The sequence below is a fragment of the Oncorhynchus keta genome, chromosome 1 (genome assembly GCF_023373465.1).
Source record: "Oncorhynchus keta strain PuntledgeMale-10-30-2019 chromosome 1, Oket_V2, whole genome shotgun sequence".
NCBI classification, from domain to species: domain Eukaryota; kingdom Metazoa; phylum Chordata; class Actinopteri; order Salmoniformes; family Salmonidae; genus Oncorhynchus; species Oncorhynchus keta.
The window spans coordinates 30,077,948-30,097,038 of NC_068421.1; the positions used below are offsets into that span (position 1 = coordinate 30,077,948).

The 19,091-nt window shown below is 40.7% G+C and overlaps 2 protein-coding genes across 2 annotated transcripts; one reads left to right on the top strand and one right to left on the bottom strand.

Annotated features, from left to right (window-relative positions):
• Window positions 1-190: 190 nt before the first annotated feature.
• LOC118368565 (phosphoserine phosphatase-like) lies at window positions 191-9,742 on the top strand. The gene is made up of 6 exons (XM_035752805.1): window positions 191-413; window positions 5,640-5,783; window positions 5,954-6,088; window positions 6,314-6,459; window positions 8,504-8,652; window positions 9,160-9,742. The coding sequence occupies exons 2-6, from the start codon at window positions 5,644-5,646 to the stop codon at window positions 9,268-9,270; spliced, it is 681 nt and encodes a 226-aa protein (XP_035608698.1). The 5' UTR covers window positions 191-413; window positions 5,640-5,643; the 3' UTR covers window positions 9,271-9,742.
• A 732-nt stretch (window positions 9,743-10,474) lies between these two features.
• LOC118368496 (protein NipSnap homolog 2-like) lies at window positions 10,475-18,866 on the bottom strand. The gene is made up of 10 exons (XM_035752678.2): window positions 18,699-18,866; window positions 16,514-16,653; window positions 16,251-16,296; window positions 15,149-15,243; window positions 13,729-13,799; window positions 13,281-13,421; window positions 12,947-12,978; window positions 11,877-11,971; window positions 11,608-11,691; window positions 10,475-11,499 (listed from the first exon to the last, which is right to left on the bottom strand). The coding sequence occupies exons 1-10, from the start codon at window positions 18,842-18,844 to the stop codon at window positions 11,435-11,437; spliced, it is 915 nt and encodes a 304-aa protein (XP_035608571.1). The 5' UTR covers window positions 18,845-18,866; the 3' UTR covers window positions 10,475-11,434.
• Window positions 18,867-19,091: the final 225 nt, after the last annotated feature.

Here is a 19,091-nt window from a genome sequence, read left to right on the forward strand (position 1 = left end):
TATGAGTATGAACATAAAAAGCAAATGTAGATGCAAAAAGAGATGTCATTGGTCACACTGTCAAAAAGACGACGCAATTGGAGGCGCTATACCGATCGTGGCATTAGGCCACCACTGCGTAGTGGGTGAACTGACGTTTACGTAAAAGGAAAAAGTAGTGGGCGGTCTCACGTACCGGCTTTCATTTGATTCGCGCAGCTTTCTCTTCCTCACCAGTGAACCTATTGAATGCATCTGGGAAGTCGGGCGATACTGAAACCGGGGACAGTGCTATATCAACACTTTAGCAACCAAGAACATTTTACACAAAATTGTTTTCTTATTGAATAAATTAGACTTAGCTTGCAGGTCCAGCACATGCCAAAAGATACATGAAGAGTACCATTTAACACCATTAAGGACACTTTGTACAGGTAATGCAGATTCATAAATTGATACATTATGTAACGCATTGCATGATTTCAAATGAACTATTGTTTTGCTCTGTGATGCCAACCGTGCACAAATGTATTGCACTGAAAACGCAATCTGGCAATGGCATTCATTACCTTTTGCGCGCATGCAATTCATTTTTCTCGAGGAGAGTGTTACACAACAGTTCAATTGCGGGATAGTTTTCTCCAGGGGCAGGGTGCTGTTGTGCTCTTTGTTTCTACTGCCAGCGCCTAGAACTAAACGTTGCACCAACAGACTTGGTTATTTCGATGAAATTTTTAACTATAGAAAATGAAAGGTAAAGTTGTTAAATTCAGTGGTTGAAAAAGTACCCAATTGTCATACTTGAGTAAAAGTAAAGATACCTTATTAGAAAAGGACTCAAGTAAATGTCACACAGTACAATCCTGGTTGAGTAAAAGTCTAAACGTATTTGGTTTTAAATATACTTAAGTATCATAAATGAAAATGTAATTGCTAAAATATACTTAAGTGTCAATTAAAAGTTTAAATAAATTTCAAATTCCTTATATTAAGCAAAACCAGGCGGCACCATTTTTTTTAAAATATATTTTTATTTTCGGATAGCCCAGGGCACGCTTCAACGCTCATAATTTACAAACGAAGCATGTGCTTGAATCCGCCAGATTAGAAGCAGTAGGGATGACCAGGGATGTTCTCTTGATAAATGTGTGAATTAGACCATTTCTGTCCTGCTAAGCATTCAAAATGTAACGAGTACTTTTGGGTGTCAGGAAAAATGTAGGTAGTAAAAAGTACATACTATTCTTCAGGAATATAGTGAAGTAGAAATGGTAAAGTAATGTACAGATACTCCCCCAAAAAACTAATTAAGTAGTACTTTCAAGTATTTTTACACCACTGGTTAAATCATCAGATTGTTGCACTGCATCTGTTGATCAATCATGTATGGTACAGATACTATGGCATGCTTGAGCTGATCACATCATTTTATTTTTCATGTTGTCGCCAAATGTTCAGCCTGGTCGCATAGACATAACATGGTAAATGCAAACTCTGGACACTGAAATCAGTACGGTATGTTATGTTTGGTATGGTTACAAAAGACAGAAGGTTACTTAAGGCAAAAACGAAAGGAGGGGGATTGGTCGGGATGGGTGGGCATTTTAATGCGAATGTCTAGCAACTCAACAGTTGTGTGTTTGAATCTCATCACAGACAATATTAGCTAATTAGCAACTATATTGAACAAAAATATGAACGCCAAGTGTTGGTCCCATGTTTACTTAGCTGAAATGAATCTTACAGGTAGCTAAACACTAACCAACTAGGTTCAAAGTTAGCTAACATTAGGCTACAACTAGCAACGCAAATGGCTCTGAGATACGAATACCATTTTTTTTTTTACAAAATTAGAAATGCAGAATATCTGAAAATGTAGCTAGCTAGACTCTCTTACCTGAATACATGGATGAACGCTTCTCCGTTTCTGTCACGGATGCCATGGTTGCCCTTAGTTTGAAGATGTAATCCGGAGACTGGAGATATTTTATACAACAACCTTCTGTGTTCTCTTTTTGACTCCCTCCGCATTTGCAATCAAACATCTGAATTTTCTCCATCTCATTAGCTATAATACTCTGCTTCCATGGGGCATTGAGTCCTCCAGAAAGTGGAGAGCTATCTTTTTTTTTTTAAAGCTGTGTTAGTAAAGATTATCCACTGAGCAGCTCATTATAGACAGAAGCGTGATACATGGCAGACCAATCCAAACTCATCTCTCGGCATGTCCAGCCCATCCATTATCTCATCCAATCATGGCTAGTGGGAAGGTTCATGCCGTTTTCAGTGGCTAAACCAAGTAAGCTCTTAAATTAACAATTTTATTCGTATTTACAAATGGCATACACAGTTGTTATTAAGGCACAAAAAACATCCTGTGAAGTAGTGATGTGCAACATATACATTTTATTTTTGTATTTTTTTTTAACCTTCATTTAACTATGCAAGTCAGTTAAGAACAAATTCTTATTTTCAATGACGGCCTAGGAACAGTGGGTTAACTGCCTGTTCAGGGCCAGAATGACAGATTTGTACCTTGTGAGCTCGGGGGTTTGAACAACCTTCCGGTTACTAGTCCAACGCTCTGGAGGAGTGTGCTCTTAACGGATTAATCATGGTTTCAACTACTTGTCACATGGCAGACAGCATCTTATGGTGTCATGTGGGCAAGTTGTTTGCTGATGTCAACATTGTGAACAGAGTGCCCCATGGTGGAGTTATGGTATGGGCAGGCATACGCTACGGACAACAAACACAATTCAATTTAATCCATGGCCATTTGAATGCACAGAGATACAGTGAAGAGATCCCGAGGCCCATCGTCATGCCATTCATCCGCCACCATCACCTCATGTTTCATAATGATAATGTCCCATGTAGCAAGGATCTTTGCACAATTCCTGGAAGCTGAGAATGTCCCAGTTCTTCCATTGCCTGCATATTCACCAGACACATCACCCTTTGAGCATGTTTGGGATGCTCTTGATCGATGTGTATGACAGGTGCTCCACTTCCAGCCAATATCCAGAAACGTCGCACTGCCATTGATGAGGAGTCGGACAACATTCCAAACGCCACGATCAACAGTCTGATCAACTCTATGTGAAGGAGATGATGATGGTCACACCAGATACTGACTGGTTTTCTGAGCCACGCCCCTACCTCTTTTTAGTATTTTTGACCAACAAAAGCAAATATGTATTCCCAGTCATGTGAAATCCATAGGTTAGGGCCTAATGAATTTATTATAATTGACTGATTTCCTTATAAACAGTATTTCAGTAAAATATTTGAAATTGTTGCATGTTGTGTTTATTTTTGTTCAGTGTACATAGGGGAAGGGTTAGCTAACATGCTATCTTTAACTGAACTCCTAACCCTAACCACTAGCCTAGCTAACGTTAGCAGCCTAGCTAACGTTAGCAGCCTAGCTAACGTTAGCAGTCTAGCTAACGTTAGCAGTCTAGCTAACGTTAGCAGTCTAGCTAACGTTAGCTGCCTAGCTAACGTTAGCTGCCTTGCTAACGTTAGCTGCCTAGCTAACGTTAGCTGCCTAGCTAACGTTAGCATTAGCCACCTAGCTAACGTCAGCCACAACAAATTGGGTGTTTTTTAACATATCATACGTATTGCAAATTGTTAACATATTGGGGCGGCAGGGTAGCCTAGTGGTTAGAGCGTTGGACTATATGTCGTTCTGCCCCTGTTCCTAGGCCTTCTTTGAAAATAAGAATTTGTTCTTAACTGACTTGCCTTAAATAAAGGTAAAAAATCTAATTAAAATACGAATTGTATTTTTACAATAAGATATTGTAATTCGTAACATATACGAAATAGATGATGGACATCCACAAATTAATACATACCATACAAAACAACGTATCATACTGAGGGAGACAGATTTATGTTTACTAAGTACAGGTTGAAATGTTAGCTAAATGTCAAAGAAAGTGTAATTGATTTAGGCATTCAATAATATATATTTTCAGTATCAACCATTGTTATTGCATGCATATTAGTATGCATATAGCACCGAGAGTAGAAGCAGTGTAAAAAAAATAGGGGGGGGGGCTGGCGGGGACAATGCAAACAGTCCGGGTAGCAATTTGATTAGCTGTTCAGGAATCTTATGGCTTGGGGGTAGAAGCTGTTAAGAAGCCTTTTGGACCTAGACTTGGTGCTCTGGTACCGCTTGCCATGCGGTAACAGAGAGAACAGTCTATGGCTAGGTTGGCCGTACACACTACTCTTTGTAGTGCCTTGCGATCGGAGGCCGAGCAATTGCCATACCAGGCGGTCTTGGATGGCAGGAAGCTTGGCCCTGGTGATGCACTGGGCCGTACACACTACTCTTTGTAGTGCCTTGCGATCGGAGGCCGAGCAATTGCCATACCAGGCGGTGATGCAACCATGCTCTTGATGGTGCAGCTGTAGAACTTTTTGAGGATCCGAGGAGCCATGCCAAATCTTTTCAGTCTCCTGAGGGGGAATAGGCATTGTCGTGCCCTCTTCACGGACCATGATAGTTCGTTGGTGATGTGGACACCAAGGAACTTAAACCTCTAAACCTGCTCCACTACAGCCCCATCGATGAGAATGGGGGCGTGCTTGGTCCTCCTTTTCCTGTAGTCCACAATCATCTCCTTTGTCTTGGTCACGTTGAGTGAGAGGTTGTTATCCTGGCACCACACCGCCAGGTCTCTGACCTCCTCCCTACAGGCTGTCTCATCCTTGACGGTATTGTGTCATCTGCAAACTTAATGATGGTGTTGGAATCGTGCTTTGCCATGCAGTCATGGGTCAACAGGGAGTATAGGAGGGGACTGAGCACGCACCCCTGAGGGGCCTCCGTGTTGAGGATCAGCGTGGCAGATGTGTTGTTACCTACCCTTACCACCTGGGGGGCGGCCCGTCAGGAAGTCCAGGATCCAGTTGCAGAGGGAGGTGTTTAGTCCCAGGGTCCTTAGCTTAGTGATGAGCTTTGAGGGCACTATGGGGTTGAATGCTGAGCTGTAGTCAATGAATAGCATTCTCACGTAGGTGTTCCTTTTGTCCAGGTGGGAAAGGGCAGTGTGGAGTGCAGTAGAAATTGCATCATCTGTGGTTCTGTTGGAGTGGTGTGCAAATTGGAGTGGGTCTAGGGTTTCTGGGGTAATGGTGTTGATGTGAGCCATGACCAGCCTTTCAAAGCACTTCATGGCTACAGAGATGAGTGCTACGAGTCGGTAGTCATTTAGGCAGTTTGCCTTGGTGTTCTTGGGCACAGGGACTATGGTGGTCTGCTTGAAACATGTTGGTATTACAGCATCGGTCAGGGACAAGTTGGTCAGCGCATTCTCTGAGTACACGTCCTGGTAATCCATCTGGTCCTGTGGCCTTGTGAATGTTGACCTGTTTAAAGGTTTTACTCACATCGGCTACGGAGAGCGTGATTACACAGTCATCGGAACAGCTGATGCTCTCATGCATGCTTCATGCATGCTCAAGTAGTTAAGGCTTTGCTTTCCCTTCTCATGACCTCTGTAACTGTCTACTATTGACAAATTGAATTACTTGTTATCTGATGCACTTCCAATGTACTGTCCTGTTCAAATAGAAATTACCACTGTCAGTTAAACAATCAATTATGTTTTTGTCTATCCTGCATGCTTTTGTTTCAGCATAATGACAACTTTATCACAGACAAAGGAAATCTTCCGGAGAGCAGACGCTGTGTGCTTTGATGTTGACAGCACTATTATCAGAGAAGAAGGCATTGATGAGCTAGCCAAATTCTGTGGGGTTGGAGATGCTGTCACAGAAATGTATGTTGTGTAGCAATTCATAATGATTTTAAGATGAAAAGCATGTGCTTTCTTCTCTCGTTTATCTAGGCCCATCTACATATCTCTGTGAAATAATTTTCTACATGTTATGTTCTAAATGTTTCATTCTCAACATATTTGTTGAGTACATTGAGTTTCTCTCATTTCAGGACTCGCAAGGCCATGGGGGGGTCAGTGACTTTTAAAACCGCTCTGACAGAGCGCCTGTCAATCATCCGATGCTCGAGGGAACAAGTGAACAAACTGATAACTGACCACCCTCCCCAGTTGACGACAGGTATTAAGTAAGTGGTTGCTGATTTCAATTGGTCAATGTTTTTCCATTCAACACTATTTAATTATTAGCAGAGGCTATTGTAATTTTATCGTCATTCGCACATAAAATGGTTGAACTTCCAGTAGTCTCTTCAAGCTGAGTGTCTAACCTCAAGTTGCACAATTGCCTATGAAACATGTACTAATTTCTGCATGTTGTAGAATAAGTGGACACAATTCCATCCATTGTCCAGGGAGCTTGTTGATACTCTGCACCAGCGCAACGTGAAGGTGTTCCTGGTCACTGGCGGTTTCTGCTGTATCGTGGAGCATGTTGCCACTCAACTCAACATTCCCCTCCATCACGTGTATGCCAACCGCCTCAAGTTCTACTTCAATGGTAAGAGCAGATCAGAGCAGCATCAGAATCACCTCACACTGTTGCAGGGATGACCTGTAGTTGATTACTGTATGATCATTAATGTTGGAATATTATGGGTTATTTTGGTTTGACGACTTGAAGCAAAAACAGGTGGCCATCTTCTCACTCCAGTATCGCTGTACATTTGGTATTGGCACTGACCCTGCATATATAATTATTGTGTTTTCTTTATTATATACAGTACCAGTCAAAAGTTTGGACCCACCTACTCATTCAAGGGTTTTTCTTTATTTTTATATTTTCTACATTGTAGAATAATAGTGAAGACATCACAACTATGAAATAACACATATGGAATTATGTAGTAACCAAAAAAGTGCGAAACAAATCAAAATATATTTGAGGTTCTACAAAGTAGCCACCCTTTGCCTTGATGACAGCTTTGCACACTCTTGGCATTCTCTCAACCAGCTTCACCTGGAATGCTTTTTCAATAATATATAATATATGCCATTTAGCAGACGCTTTTATCCAAAGCGACTTACAGTCACGTGTGCATACAACCATCTTAAAGGAGTTCCCACATATGCTGAGCACTTGTTGGCTGCTTTTCCTTCACTCTGCGGTCCAACTAATCCCAAACCATCTCAATTGGGTTGAGGTCAGGTGATTGTGGAGGCCAGGTCATCTGATACAGCACTCCATCACTCTCCTTATTGGTCAAATAGCCCTTACACAGCCTGGAGGTGTGTTGTGTCATTGTGCTGTTGAAAAACAAATGATAGTTCTTCTAAGCGCAAATCAGATGGGATGGTGTATCCCTGCAGAATGCTGTGGTAGCCATTCTGGTTAAGTGTGCCTTGAATTCGAAATAAATCACAGTCAGTGAAACCAGCAAAACACCCACACACCGTCACACCTCCATGCTTCACAGTGGGAACCACACATGCAGAGATCATCCGTTCACCTACTCTGTGTCTCACAAAGACACGCTGTTGGAACCATAAATCTCAAATTTGGACTCATCAGAACAAAGGACAGATGTCCACCAGTCTAATGTCCATTGCTTGTGGTTTTTGGCCCAAGCAAGTCTCTTCTTTTATTGGTGTCCTTTAGTAGTGGTTTCTTGGCAATTTGACCATGAAGGCCTGATTCACAGTCTCCTCTGAACAGTTGATGTTGAGATGTGTCTATTACTTGAACTCTGTGGAGCATTTATTTGGACTGCAATTTCTGAGGCAGGTATCTCTAATGAACTTATTCTCTGCAGCAGAGGTAACTCTGGGTCTTCCTTTCCTGTGGCAGTCCTCGTGAGAGCCAGTTTCATCATAGTGCTTTATGGTTTTTGCGACTGCACTTGTAGAAACTTTCAAAGTTCTTGACATTTTCCATATTGACTGACCTTCATGTCTTAAAATAATTATGGACTGTTGTTTCTCTTTGCTTATTTGAGCTGTTCTTGCCATAAAATGGACTTGGTCTTTTAGCAAATAGGGCTACCTTCTGTATACCACCCCTACATTGTCACAACACAACTGATTGGCTCAAATCCATTAAGAAGGAAATACATTCCACAAATTAACTTTTAGCAAGGCACACCTGTAATTGAAATTCATTCCAAGTGGCTACCTCATGAAACTGGTTGAGAGAATGCCAAGAGTGTGCAAAACTGTCATCAAGACAAAGGGTAGCTACTTTGAATAATCTAAAATTATAACATTTTCATGTTTAACACTTTTTGGGTTATGTGTTGTGTTATTTCAGTGTTGATGTCTTCACTATTATTCTACAATGTAGAAATGTTGAAAAATAAAGAAACCCTTGAATGAGTAGGTGTCCAACATTTTAACTGGTCTGTGTATTTATTTATTTTTTTTGCATTAGTTATACTATTTTGATATTGATTACTGCACTGTTGGGGTAGCGCTTGCAAGTGAAGCATTTTACTGTACTTAATAAAACTTGAACTGAACTTCAGAGGGCTGGTTACAGCCAAGCAAGCAGTAGATTGGCCTCTACAGGGAGGAATTCTTTACTAATTCAAACCATATTTTCCTCCTAGGTGAGTATGCTGGCTTTGACGAGACCCAGCCCACATCTGAGAGTAATGGGAAGGGGAAGGTGATCAGCATGCTCAAGGAGAAGCACGGCTTCAAGAACGTGGTGATGATTGGCGATGGAGCTACAGACCTGGAGGCCTGTCCCCCTGCAGTAAGTGTTTTGTCAATACACTTAAAGACAGGTGACAAGCTAGTATTTAAAGCTGTTATTTATGTAATCTCTGGCTTTCTGTCATAGAATACTTCATTATCCATCTTGAGAAGGAAATGTGTATATTTGTCTCTGCTCCCAACACTCCTAGACACCACAGAAACACACACACAACACATTTTAGGGGGAGCAGTGTTAACAGCAGAGCAGTGCCTGTGGAGGAGTTAATTATTAAGTGCCTTTTTCAAAGACACAATTACAGGGGTGTATTCACTGGGAACCAAACAGAAGCAAACGGAACGAACCGGGGAGGAACCTACCTGAATTTGTCCAATAGAAACTCAAGTTTGCATTGCAAAACGTTTTGCTATGGTCTGCGACTAATGAATACACCCCAGTACCAGATTGTCAGGTGTTAAAGGCAGCTATAATGTAAAGTTACACTGGAATAATGGACACTGGTTGCCTTTTAAGCAATTTTCCTCAGCACACTGTTTTGTTTTTCAGAATGCATTCATTGGATTTGGTGGAAATGTGGTAAGGCAGCAAGTAAAGGAGAAAAGTTTGTGGTACGTCACAAGTTTTGGAGAGCTGCTAAAAGAACTGGAGAAGATTTAACAAAGAAATACCATACAAACCTGAAACCTCTTACTAGTGTTACTAATGCTAACATCAGTGTTTTTTCACCTAATGGTGTGCCTTTTATGGTTTTATCCAATGCACACTTTTTTCCCAGTCAATTTTTAAAAAATTGTTTTAATTAAAATGTTTCCACAACAATAGTGTCTTCTTGGGTTTGACCCTTAATTTTTCTACTAGAGAATATAATTCAGGTTAACCAAATGTTATTATTTTTGGAGGGATTGGAGTCAATTCCATTTCAATTCAGCATTTGTTTAATTCGGGAATAATTGAATTGACCCCAAGCCTGGATGTTTTAAACTGCACTTTTGTGGTTTTGTCCTCATTTCAATGCTTTAGTGGTCAGGAAAATACAACTACTGCATTGTACAATATGTGCCATCAAATGTGCATTTATAGATGTTTTAATTTTGCTATTGACACTAATAATAGTAAAGTGTAAAATGCAGTTCTGAGTGTGCGTGGTCATTTAATTGCTTGTTTTGTTTGTGTCAGACTCATGGTACCATCCACTAAACAATGACAAACACATCCATATTGTATTGGCTAGCGCACAGCCTGGCAACAAAGGGCAGCCGTTTCCAGTTACCAGTTTCTCTTTGAATAACTTTGTGCTGACAATTCTTGCCACCTTTCATAAATACCCTGTAAATCAGGGAATAAAACTAGTATGATGCATGCTACTATCAACCCTTAAACATCTTTTAATAATAATAATAATATGCCATTTAGCAGACGCTTTTATCCAAAGCGACTTAGTCATGTGTGCATACATTCTACGTATGGGTGGTCTCGGGGATCGAACCCACTACCCTGGCGTTACAAGCGCCATGCTCTACCAACTGAGCTACAGAAGGACAAGTTTTAAAATCATAACGAGTAGCAGCATGACTCCACAATTAAACTTTCATTTCAGTACATTGGTAGTTGCACCTGGGCACAAATGTTCCATGATAATATTAGACTTGTGGTTTAACGCAGAACAGATTATTCATTATGCCTAACCAAAAACATGTTAAAGCTGATCAAACTGGGCAATATCTTCTCCATAAGGTTAAAACAAGCCATGTGCACTAAACAAGTACAATAACATCAAGCTTATTGCAGATGGGAAAGAAATAGGGAGAGAATGCCCACGATTGCAATCAATACATGCGCTTGAAAAAATTCCCAGAAGACATTTTGGGTTAAAATAGGCATGGGCTTTAGCTCTGTATTCATCATACCAGTTCTCAAATAAATCCAAGTTTATTTTTCACATACACAGATTAGCAGATGTTAAAGTTGGTGCAGCGAAATGCTTGTGTTTCTAGCTCCAGCAGTGCAGTAAATGTCTAACAGTACAATACTAATACACAAATTATCCCAAGAAGAAATTATCCCGCTCAGTGCCTTCACTTCAAAGTTACATAATTGACCATTAAGTAGATATTCTCTGACAAAATACAGTAACAATGCACTTGCCATTTGGACTGTCTTTCTAGCACTCCGTTTTAATCAGTAACAGCATTTCTTAGATCAGATTTCAGCCAAAAGTAATTTTGCAATGCAACAATGTGATTCATATATTTACATTAAATAAACAATAACCGCTAAATCACACATTGTGCATCTATAGTGATTTTTTTTTTGTCAAGTTGTGCCCCAGTTGCCCAATTCTTCACTGCAAACAGAACACACTGCTAGGCTAGCCTTCTTTCCAAAGCAGCACTTTGGTTGGTTCTAAAAAAAATATATACTAGATCTGCTGTGGCCAAGTGACCAGTGTTAATATGACCCAATATGTTGGACATCAGTTCTCCACCCAACCACTATCAGGAGGTTTCAATATGCTGATTTTGCACTGTTGAGCTCTCGTGCCATTGCCTTAGAGTTCTTCCAATTATAGAAAGAGTATTTTAGTCAGTTTCCAGATGGGATACAATATTTTAACCTCCTGTGTCTCAGTGATGTTTTTTGAGTACCAAATATTGCTTGCGGGTGCAAAGTCAGAAATGGGTAAAGTAAAAGAAAGCAAATCAGAGGGGGGTTGGTTGGCAACATTAACTAGAGATTGAGACCACGGCAGTGAGATTTTTTACTTTGTTACATTTAAAAACAGGTGAGGTTTGGCATTCGGCCTTCTGTGTTCTCTCATAGGTTACTGCAGCGGGGAAGACTTCATTGGGATCATGATTCTGGAGTCCATGTGCTGAATGAGAGGAACTGAAACAGATACATGGTCAGATGAGAGTTCAAAGTAATTCATATTATTTTTCATTTAAAAAGTGTGCACACTATGTGAAAGTACACTTCATAACTGATTTTGCTGACCTGTATAATACACAACCTCATCCCAACCCTCATGTTGCCAAGCTGCGTTCCTTGTGGCTTCTCTGGCCTCAAGGTCTTTGTAAGCTGAAATCAACAATGAAACACTGTATTATAAAATTAATGTTTGTCTTCTTTTAGAAAAAGAATAACACCTTTGTATATAAGATGTACTAGGCTTTTAGGCTGAGAGGCTACAAGAATGTTAGATCTGTGTGAATGAACGAGGGGAAAGGAGAGAGGAGCGATACAGCTGGTCTGCCTGGCCTCACCCCAGAGGTGGTGCACCATGTAGAGGTTTCCGATCTGGGAGAAGAACCCTCCGACAGCCTCACTATTGTGCTGGCGGTAGCCAATAGCTCTGGCCCTTGGGAAAACATGGCAATCACAGCATCAGTCACAACACTTCCCCACAACCAATGCTTCATCTTCACATTTGCTCAATGCCATCCCATGCAGATTATAATTGTTATATCTATTTAACCTTACTTTATACAAGTATTCAATTAAGAACATATTCTTATTTGTCATGATGACCTGTCAAAGAGGCGAGCACAGCAGCCATATACAATTATAATGGGCTACTGTGCATGTGGTGTCAACCAATGTTGACTGTTTGGACACTCATTTGACTACTCATACGGTTTGATTGAACTTGCTTGAAAACCATCATTCCAGTTTGGCAGAACCAGTTGGCTATACAGACAGTTGGATTGGACGTACTCATGCATTGAGACTGTTAACTGTATGGTGTGGGGTTGGAGACATTTCATTATTGGCTCTGAAGCAGTCCTATTAGTCATCGTATATACAACCATATCAATACCAATCATGTACAGTAATTTTAATTAGCCAAATCATACTGACTTAATTCATGTTGCTTTAACAATGTGGCATTACTTTTTTAAAATTTTATTACATTTCCCCCAATTAGAATTGATAACTCTGATCAATTACTGAATCAAATAAATCAGAGTACGCAAAATCACAAATTAAACTTATTTTGGCAGACAAGTTTGAATAATTCAGGACAATTAATTAACATTGAAATATTGAATATTTGTCATAAACAAACAAATGTTTTCAACATAAACCTGAGAGAATGGAGGCATCCAGGCTCATAGGCTCCTGTTGAATGTAAACAACTAAATTCAATCTGAAAATAGCAAGGACAATAGTATAATCTCCCTTTAAATCCTGTGCACTCTAGGATCTAACAGAGTATCAAAATAGTGTCTCTCTGGAATAGCTTTAATTAAGGAGAAAGTGTTAACCAGAAAAATAAAACTATATGCTGAAAGTAAAGATGATGAGTAGTTCAAATGTCATCAGATTGCCTTACCAGTAATTACCCCACTCAATCATGGTGCCAGGCTGGAAAAAGGAAACATGAGAAAAAAGGTTTTGTATTTTACAGGAATATCAAAGTGTGTGACACAATTTCCTCCACGATTCAAAATTAATCATAAAGTCCCTTTCACCTGGATTGCAATATAGGCCTACATTTATGAGCATGTTTCCACAGAGCATACACAAACTCTCCAAACTTTATGTCAACAATTGCCCACCTTTTGCATTATCTCATGGTGATTCATATTTGTTCAGAAATATAGCACCATCCTAAACTAAAGTCCTAGTAGTACTATGGTTAAGAGGTTCAGTCACCAAGTACTCACTCTGAGCTGGTAGGACCTGAGCTCGTAGATGTTGGGTCCCTTCCTGGGGATGGGCTCATTCCAGAAGCTGAACTCCAGGAGCAGTTGGTTCCTACGAGACAACAGCATCTTTCCTCTCTCCTCCCGGTACTTCATGAACTCCTATGGATGACCGTCAATCTGGGTGTCAACCTCATATCAATAAGCACATATGATACCGCACTGTCTATATAGAGAGGGGTTCTTTAGCTGTAGATTATAAGACATGGGTTATAGTAGGGCTGGAGCAAAAGCCAGCACACCCAGTAGCTCTTCAGAAGGAAGGTTGGCCACCCAGTATATGAGTTAATGTGACAGGCAACATCAGACAATACTAGCATATGAAGCTATATTCTAGAATACTATATTCAAAGTGAAGGCTTGTAGATGCTGCCGGGGAGGAATTGACAGTCATGCAACAGTTTGTTACCTTGTTCTGCCTAAGTTTGCTCATGACCTCAGTCAGAGCTGGGTATCCTCCTCTATACCGCCACATATGGACTGGAAAAACACACAACAGCAATTACTTTGCAAAGCAATAATAAGCATATTCAGAGACATATCCATAATCCTTCTGATAAGTGTAAGGGCATTATTTCAGCAATGCAAAACCAACAGCCAGGTAACTACGGACAACATGTGTAGACATTACATGGGTAGGCTGGGGTTAGGCAACACTGGTCCTGGAAAGGTAGATGTCTGCAGGTGCTGAGCAATTAGTGCTTTTTGAGGTCGCTTTGGTTTCGGTTCGACTATAAAAACTATAATCACAGTTTTCAAATATAAAGGTTGATTGCTGTAACACAGAATAAAACAATTAATACAAGTCCCATGATGGTTGTGACTGCCCATTACTTTTTATTACTTAATAACCATTAATTGATAAGCAGGTAGTGACATTACTTTACGTGAATACATTATTTCAGTTGTGTATATAACATTTGTTTTGTTTGATTACTTTATTATTTAATTCCAAGTCAACATCTCATCTCTATAGAGCTAGCTTTCTGACAAAATCAGTATTTTGTAGTTCTTCAAAGTAAATAAGTCATACTTTTATGACTGCTGAATACCAACTATTAATCACTTATATCATGTATTTTGAGGTAACAGCTGCTCTCTATATCACCTCACGATTGCACATTCTTCTCATCTGTAGCAGGCGTAAAAGAAACACAGACCGGCCAAGTATATGCACAATGGATTATGGTCATTGTAGGTAAATGCCACGTTTTATGTGCTAAACTATGTAGAATATTGGCCTGTTGGAAACTACAACTCCCTACTACATTGCACAGTTCATGCTGGATTTGATTTAACTCTAGAGAACCTGTGCAATGTGCGCATTGAGCTCACAGAAAAAAGCTAATGAAATGGTATTCAAATAATTGAACCAACATTCGTCAATTAGTTGCACAGGGGGCTGCTGAGGGGAGAATTGCTCATAATAATGGCTGGAAAGGAGCAAATCGAATGGCATTAAACACCTGTACATCATGTGTTTGATACCATGCCACATACTATGCTCCAGTCATTAACACGAACCCGTTCTCCCCAATTAAGGTGCCACCAACCTCCTGTGATTATTTGTTTAAAAAACAAAAAAATCACCAACATTTCGGTTAAATGCTCAGCACTATTTGCAGGCTTTGTTATTATTGCCAAGTGGGTGTAACTCCAACTTAATTGAATCATCATATCACTACGAATATGTGCGAGACTGGTTCAATGAAGGCCATTTCTCCTGAACTAAGGTTGCATATCCCTACAGGTGTGCCAATTCCAGAGAATGTGCAGTTCAACTAGACTAGAAAGTGGAGGAGGGTGTACTCTGCTGCCAGCATTCTTACCAGCCTGGTCCTGCTCTCCATACCAGGTGTTCCAGGTACCCACCAGCTCACATGGATAGTACTTATCATTATGGATAGATGGCAGGGTCTCCTCACTGTCAAGGGAAAACAATAACAAACAGATTCTACCAGGGAGCCTAGCAGTTAAGAGCGTCGGGCCAGTAACCGAAAGGTCGGTGGTTCGAATCCCTGAGCCAGCAAGCTGGGAAAATCTGCCGTTCAGCCTTTGACCAAGGCAGTTAACAACCACTGCCCCCCGGGTGCTGATGACATGCAAGTCGATTAAAGCAGCCCCCCGCACCTCTGATTCAGAGGGGTTGGGTTAAATGCCGAAGACAGATTTTGGTTGAATACCTTCAGTTGTGCAACTGACTAGGTTCCCCTTATAATAATAATTGTTTGATATATAATACAAAAATGTGACTTATTATGACTATAACAGATTAACTGTTATTATTGATGCCTGGATGCAATAATTTGATGTTAGCACAGACCCCACTGCAGCTTTCTTGTCAGGTTTCTCTTAGGACTTCAACATACACTTCCCAGCTAAATAGAATGCTCTATAACAATCCCCATCCCAAATGTTTAAAATATGCATTTTGGCGGTGTCATCTGTGTATAAACCAGTTGTGCAGATTATACGATAAGTAAAAGGTTATTATGACTTAGTCATCTTAAGTATAAGCATAGATAAATTATTCTACACACTGTTGCCATGCCACTGAATCAATTGCATCACAGGAATAAAACTGAAAACATTTTTGGCTAAACTCTGCCCTTACGGAAAAACCACATGAATTTCACGTGATCTTATGTGACGTTAATTTGATAACATGTGGCAACATGTGTTCCAAAGACACGTTTTCACGTCATGTGATTTTCCACACATGAAAGCATGTTTTTTTCTGTAAGGGTGCACACCCACTAGTGACACCCACAGTCATAATATCCCAGCTACTACTACCGTTTACCTTATATTTCACACATACTCAACAACCAAATTAAACAACCATTTGCGACAGTACTACCCTCAGTATGGCTACTACTTGAGCGGCTTCAGGTATAAAGGCCTAGACTGAACAAGGTCCATTTTACTTACCAAAGCTGGTTGTAGGCATCCAGGCACTCTGGTTTCACGTTATGGACTGTAACAGAACAAGCTCTATTAGACATAGTGCCCTCTGTGTTTGAAGGGGTTAAATTGGTCACACTTTACATTACAGTCAAGGTCTGTAAGTACAGTGAAACAAGTATTGTAATTACACATTTCTACATTATGCTTATGGTTATTACACTGCACTCAAAACTCTGAAATATAAAAAAGTAATTAAAGTGAACAAGTTACAGTAAAGCACAACTTACACTGGATTTTGTAGAGGTTGCTTTCCTCATTCTTGGTAAGCAAGTGGGAGTGGGCATCCTTTCTGGGATCAACTTTACGCACAAATAGCGACTTGAACCAGCTGTCTTCACGACTCCTATGGTTTGACGCTGACAACCCCCTGGAGAAAAAAAATACAGATGGTGGTGTTAATACACATGTGAACGGAGACATCTTATGAAGTTACTGACTCATCTATTCCTGCAGCAAAGGATTTCACTGCTGAGTAGTGAGTTGGAAGTCAGATCTGACCGTGCATGTATTCCACATTTTTCTACAGGTGAATGACAGCAAGGTCTATTTAAGAATAATAACAGTAACACATGCACTGTATGATGTTGATGCCCAAGCTGCCGACACACAATGTTTGAGAAAATGCACAGTAGTTTCCTACATGTCGTACCATTTCTTGCATGTCTCTGGCTGTTTCCAAAGTAAACAACAAGCATTGACAGTTACAGCTTGCCACAGACTACCACTGTTGCACATACAGTACACACGCGCAATCATGGTGCTTATGCACTAAAAATTCTTCAAATAAAAACGATGCATCACTGACTAGTTGACATAAGGTAAAGAAATGCTGATGTAGTAACAGTCAATTAATGTAATGCAACATGCAGTAAGCTACACTATATATACACACACAAATGTGGATAACCCTTCAAATTAGTGGATTCGGCTATTTCATCCACACCAGTTGCTGACAGGTGTATAAAATCTAGCACACAGCCATGCAATCTCCATACACAAACATTGGCAGTAGAATGGCCTTACTGAAGAGCTCAGTGACTTTCAACCTGGTACCGTCATAGGATGCCACCTTTCCAACAAGTGAGTTTGTCAAATTTATGTCCTGCTTGACCTGCCCCGGTCAACTTTAAGTGGTGTTATTGTGAAGCGGAAACTTCTATGAGCAACGCGGGCACACAAGCTCACAGAACGGGACTGCTGAAGCGTGTAGCATGTAAAAATCATCTGCGCTCAGTTGCAAATTGCATCTGGAAGCAACTTCAGCACAAGAACTGTTCCTCTGGGTGATTCATGAAATGGGCTTCCATGGCCGAGCAGCCACACACAAGCCTAAGATCACCATGCACAATGCCAAGCGTGTAAAGTTTTTGCCGCCACTGGACTCTGTAGCAGTGGAAACGCGTTCTCTCGAGTGATGAATCACGCTTCACCATCTGGTAGTCCAACGGACAAATCTGGGTTTGGCAGATGCCAGGATAACAATATCTGCCCCAATGCATAGTGCGAACTGTAAAGTTTAGTGGAGGAGAAATAATGGTCTGAGGCTGTTTTTCATGGTCCAGGCTAGGCCCCTTAGTGCCAGTGAAGGGAAATCTTAACGCTACAGCATATACTGACATTCTAGACGATTCTGTGCTTCCAACTTTGTGGCAACAGTTTCAGGAAGGTCCTTTCCTGTTTCAGCATGACAATGCCCCTGTGCATAAAGCGAGGTCCATACAGAAACCGTTTGTCAAGATCGGTGTGGAAGAACTTGACTGGCCTGCACAGAGCCCTGATATCAACCCCATCGTACCCCTATGGGATGAATTTGAACGCCGACTGCGAGCCAAGGCCTAAACGGCCAACATCAGTCCCAGCCCTCATTAATTATCTTGTGGCTGAATTGAAGCAAGTCCCAGCAGCAACGTTCCAACATCTAGTGGAAAGCCTTCCCAGAAGAGTGGAGGATGTTATAGCTGCAAAGGGGGGGGACCAACTCCATATTAATGCCCATGATTTTGGAATGAGATCTTCGATGAGCAGCTGTCCACATACTTTTGTATATCCACAACAGTAGCCCTACCTTTATAATAATGACCTTGAGCATGTGTGATAATAATTCACTGTTAGACAGACACATACACTAGTAACTGGGTATGCCGTGCATTAACTTCAAGAATGTAACCATTTTAGAATAGCTCAAATTAGAAGATGCACTAATTAGTAGCTTATCAAATAGACGACAGGCCAATAGTTGACTGGCTAGCTATTTATGCTAGCTTGCTAGCAGTCATTTGTTCAGGTTCACTCCTGCACACTTGCAGCATAGACGAGTCAGTGGGAGCCTCTATTCTCCTAAATCGTCAATGGAACAAAAGTCAGAACCCAAACGCTTTAAATCCTAAACGTGAAAAGTAATAATAGTCACACCTGGATAAAACGACGGTCTGTCCTGTTGACTGGGCCGTGTTTTTTGCCTGACTCAGGCCATTGCCAAATCTCTGAAGGACTCGCGTCGCCATCTTCCATTGATCACGCTGGAGCGTGTTCATTACGCCGAATCGGTTGCAAAACATTTCTTAAACGGAAGCAAACGGAACAAATGGGGCGGGACCTAGCTGAATTTGTCCAATAGAAGTTCTCGTTTTGTTCTGTTTGCTTCCGTTTGGTTCTTAAACGATAAACAGTTTCCGTAATGAATACACCTCCGTCTTAAAACACTATTATTACTTTGTCTACAATGTAGCCACCAGGTGGTAGTAAAACACAAACAAATGAATGGTGTGACCAGGGGAGGACCACCTGTCCTCGGTACTACCGTAT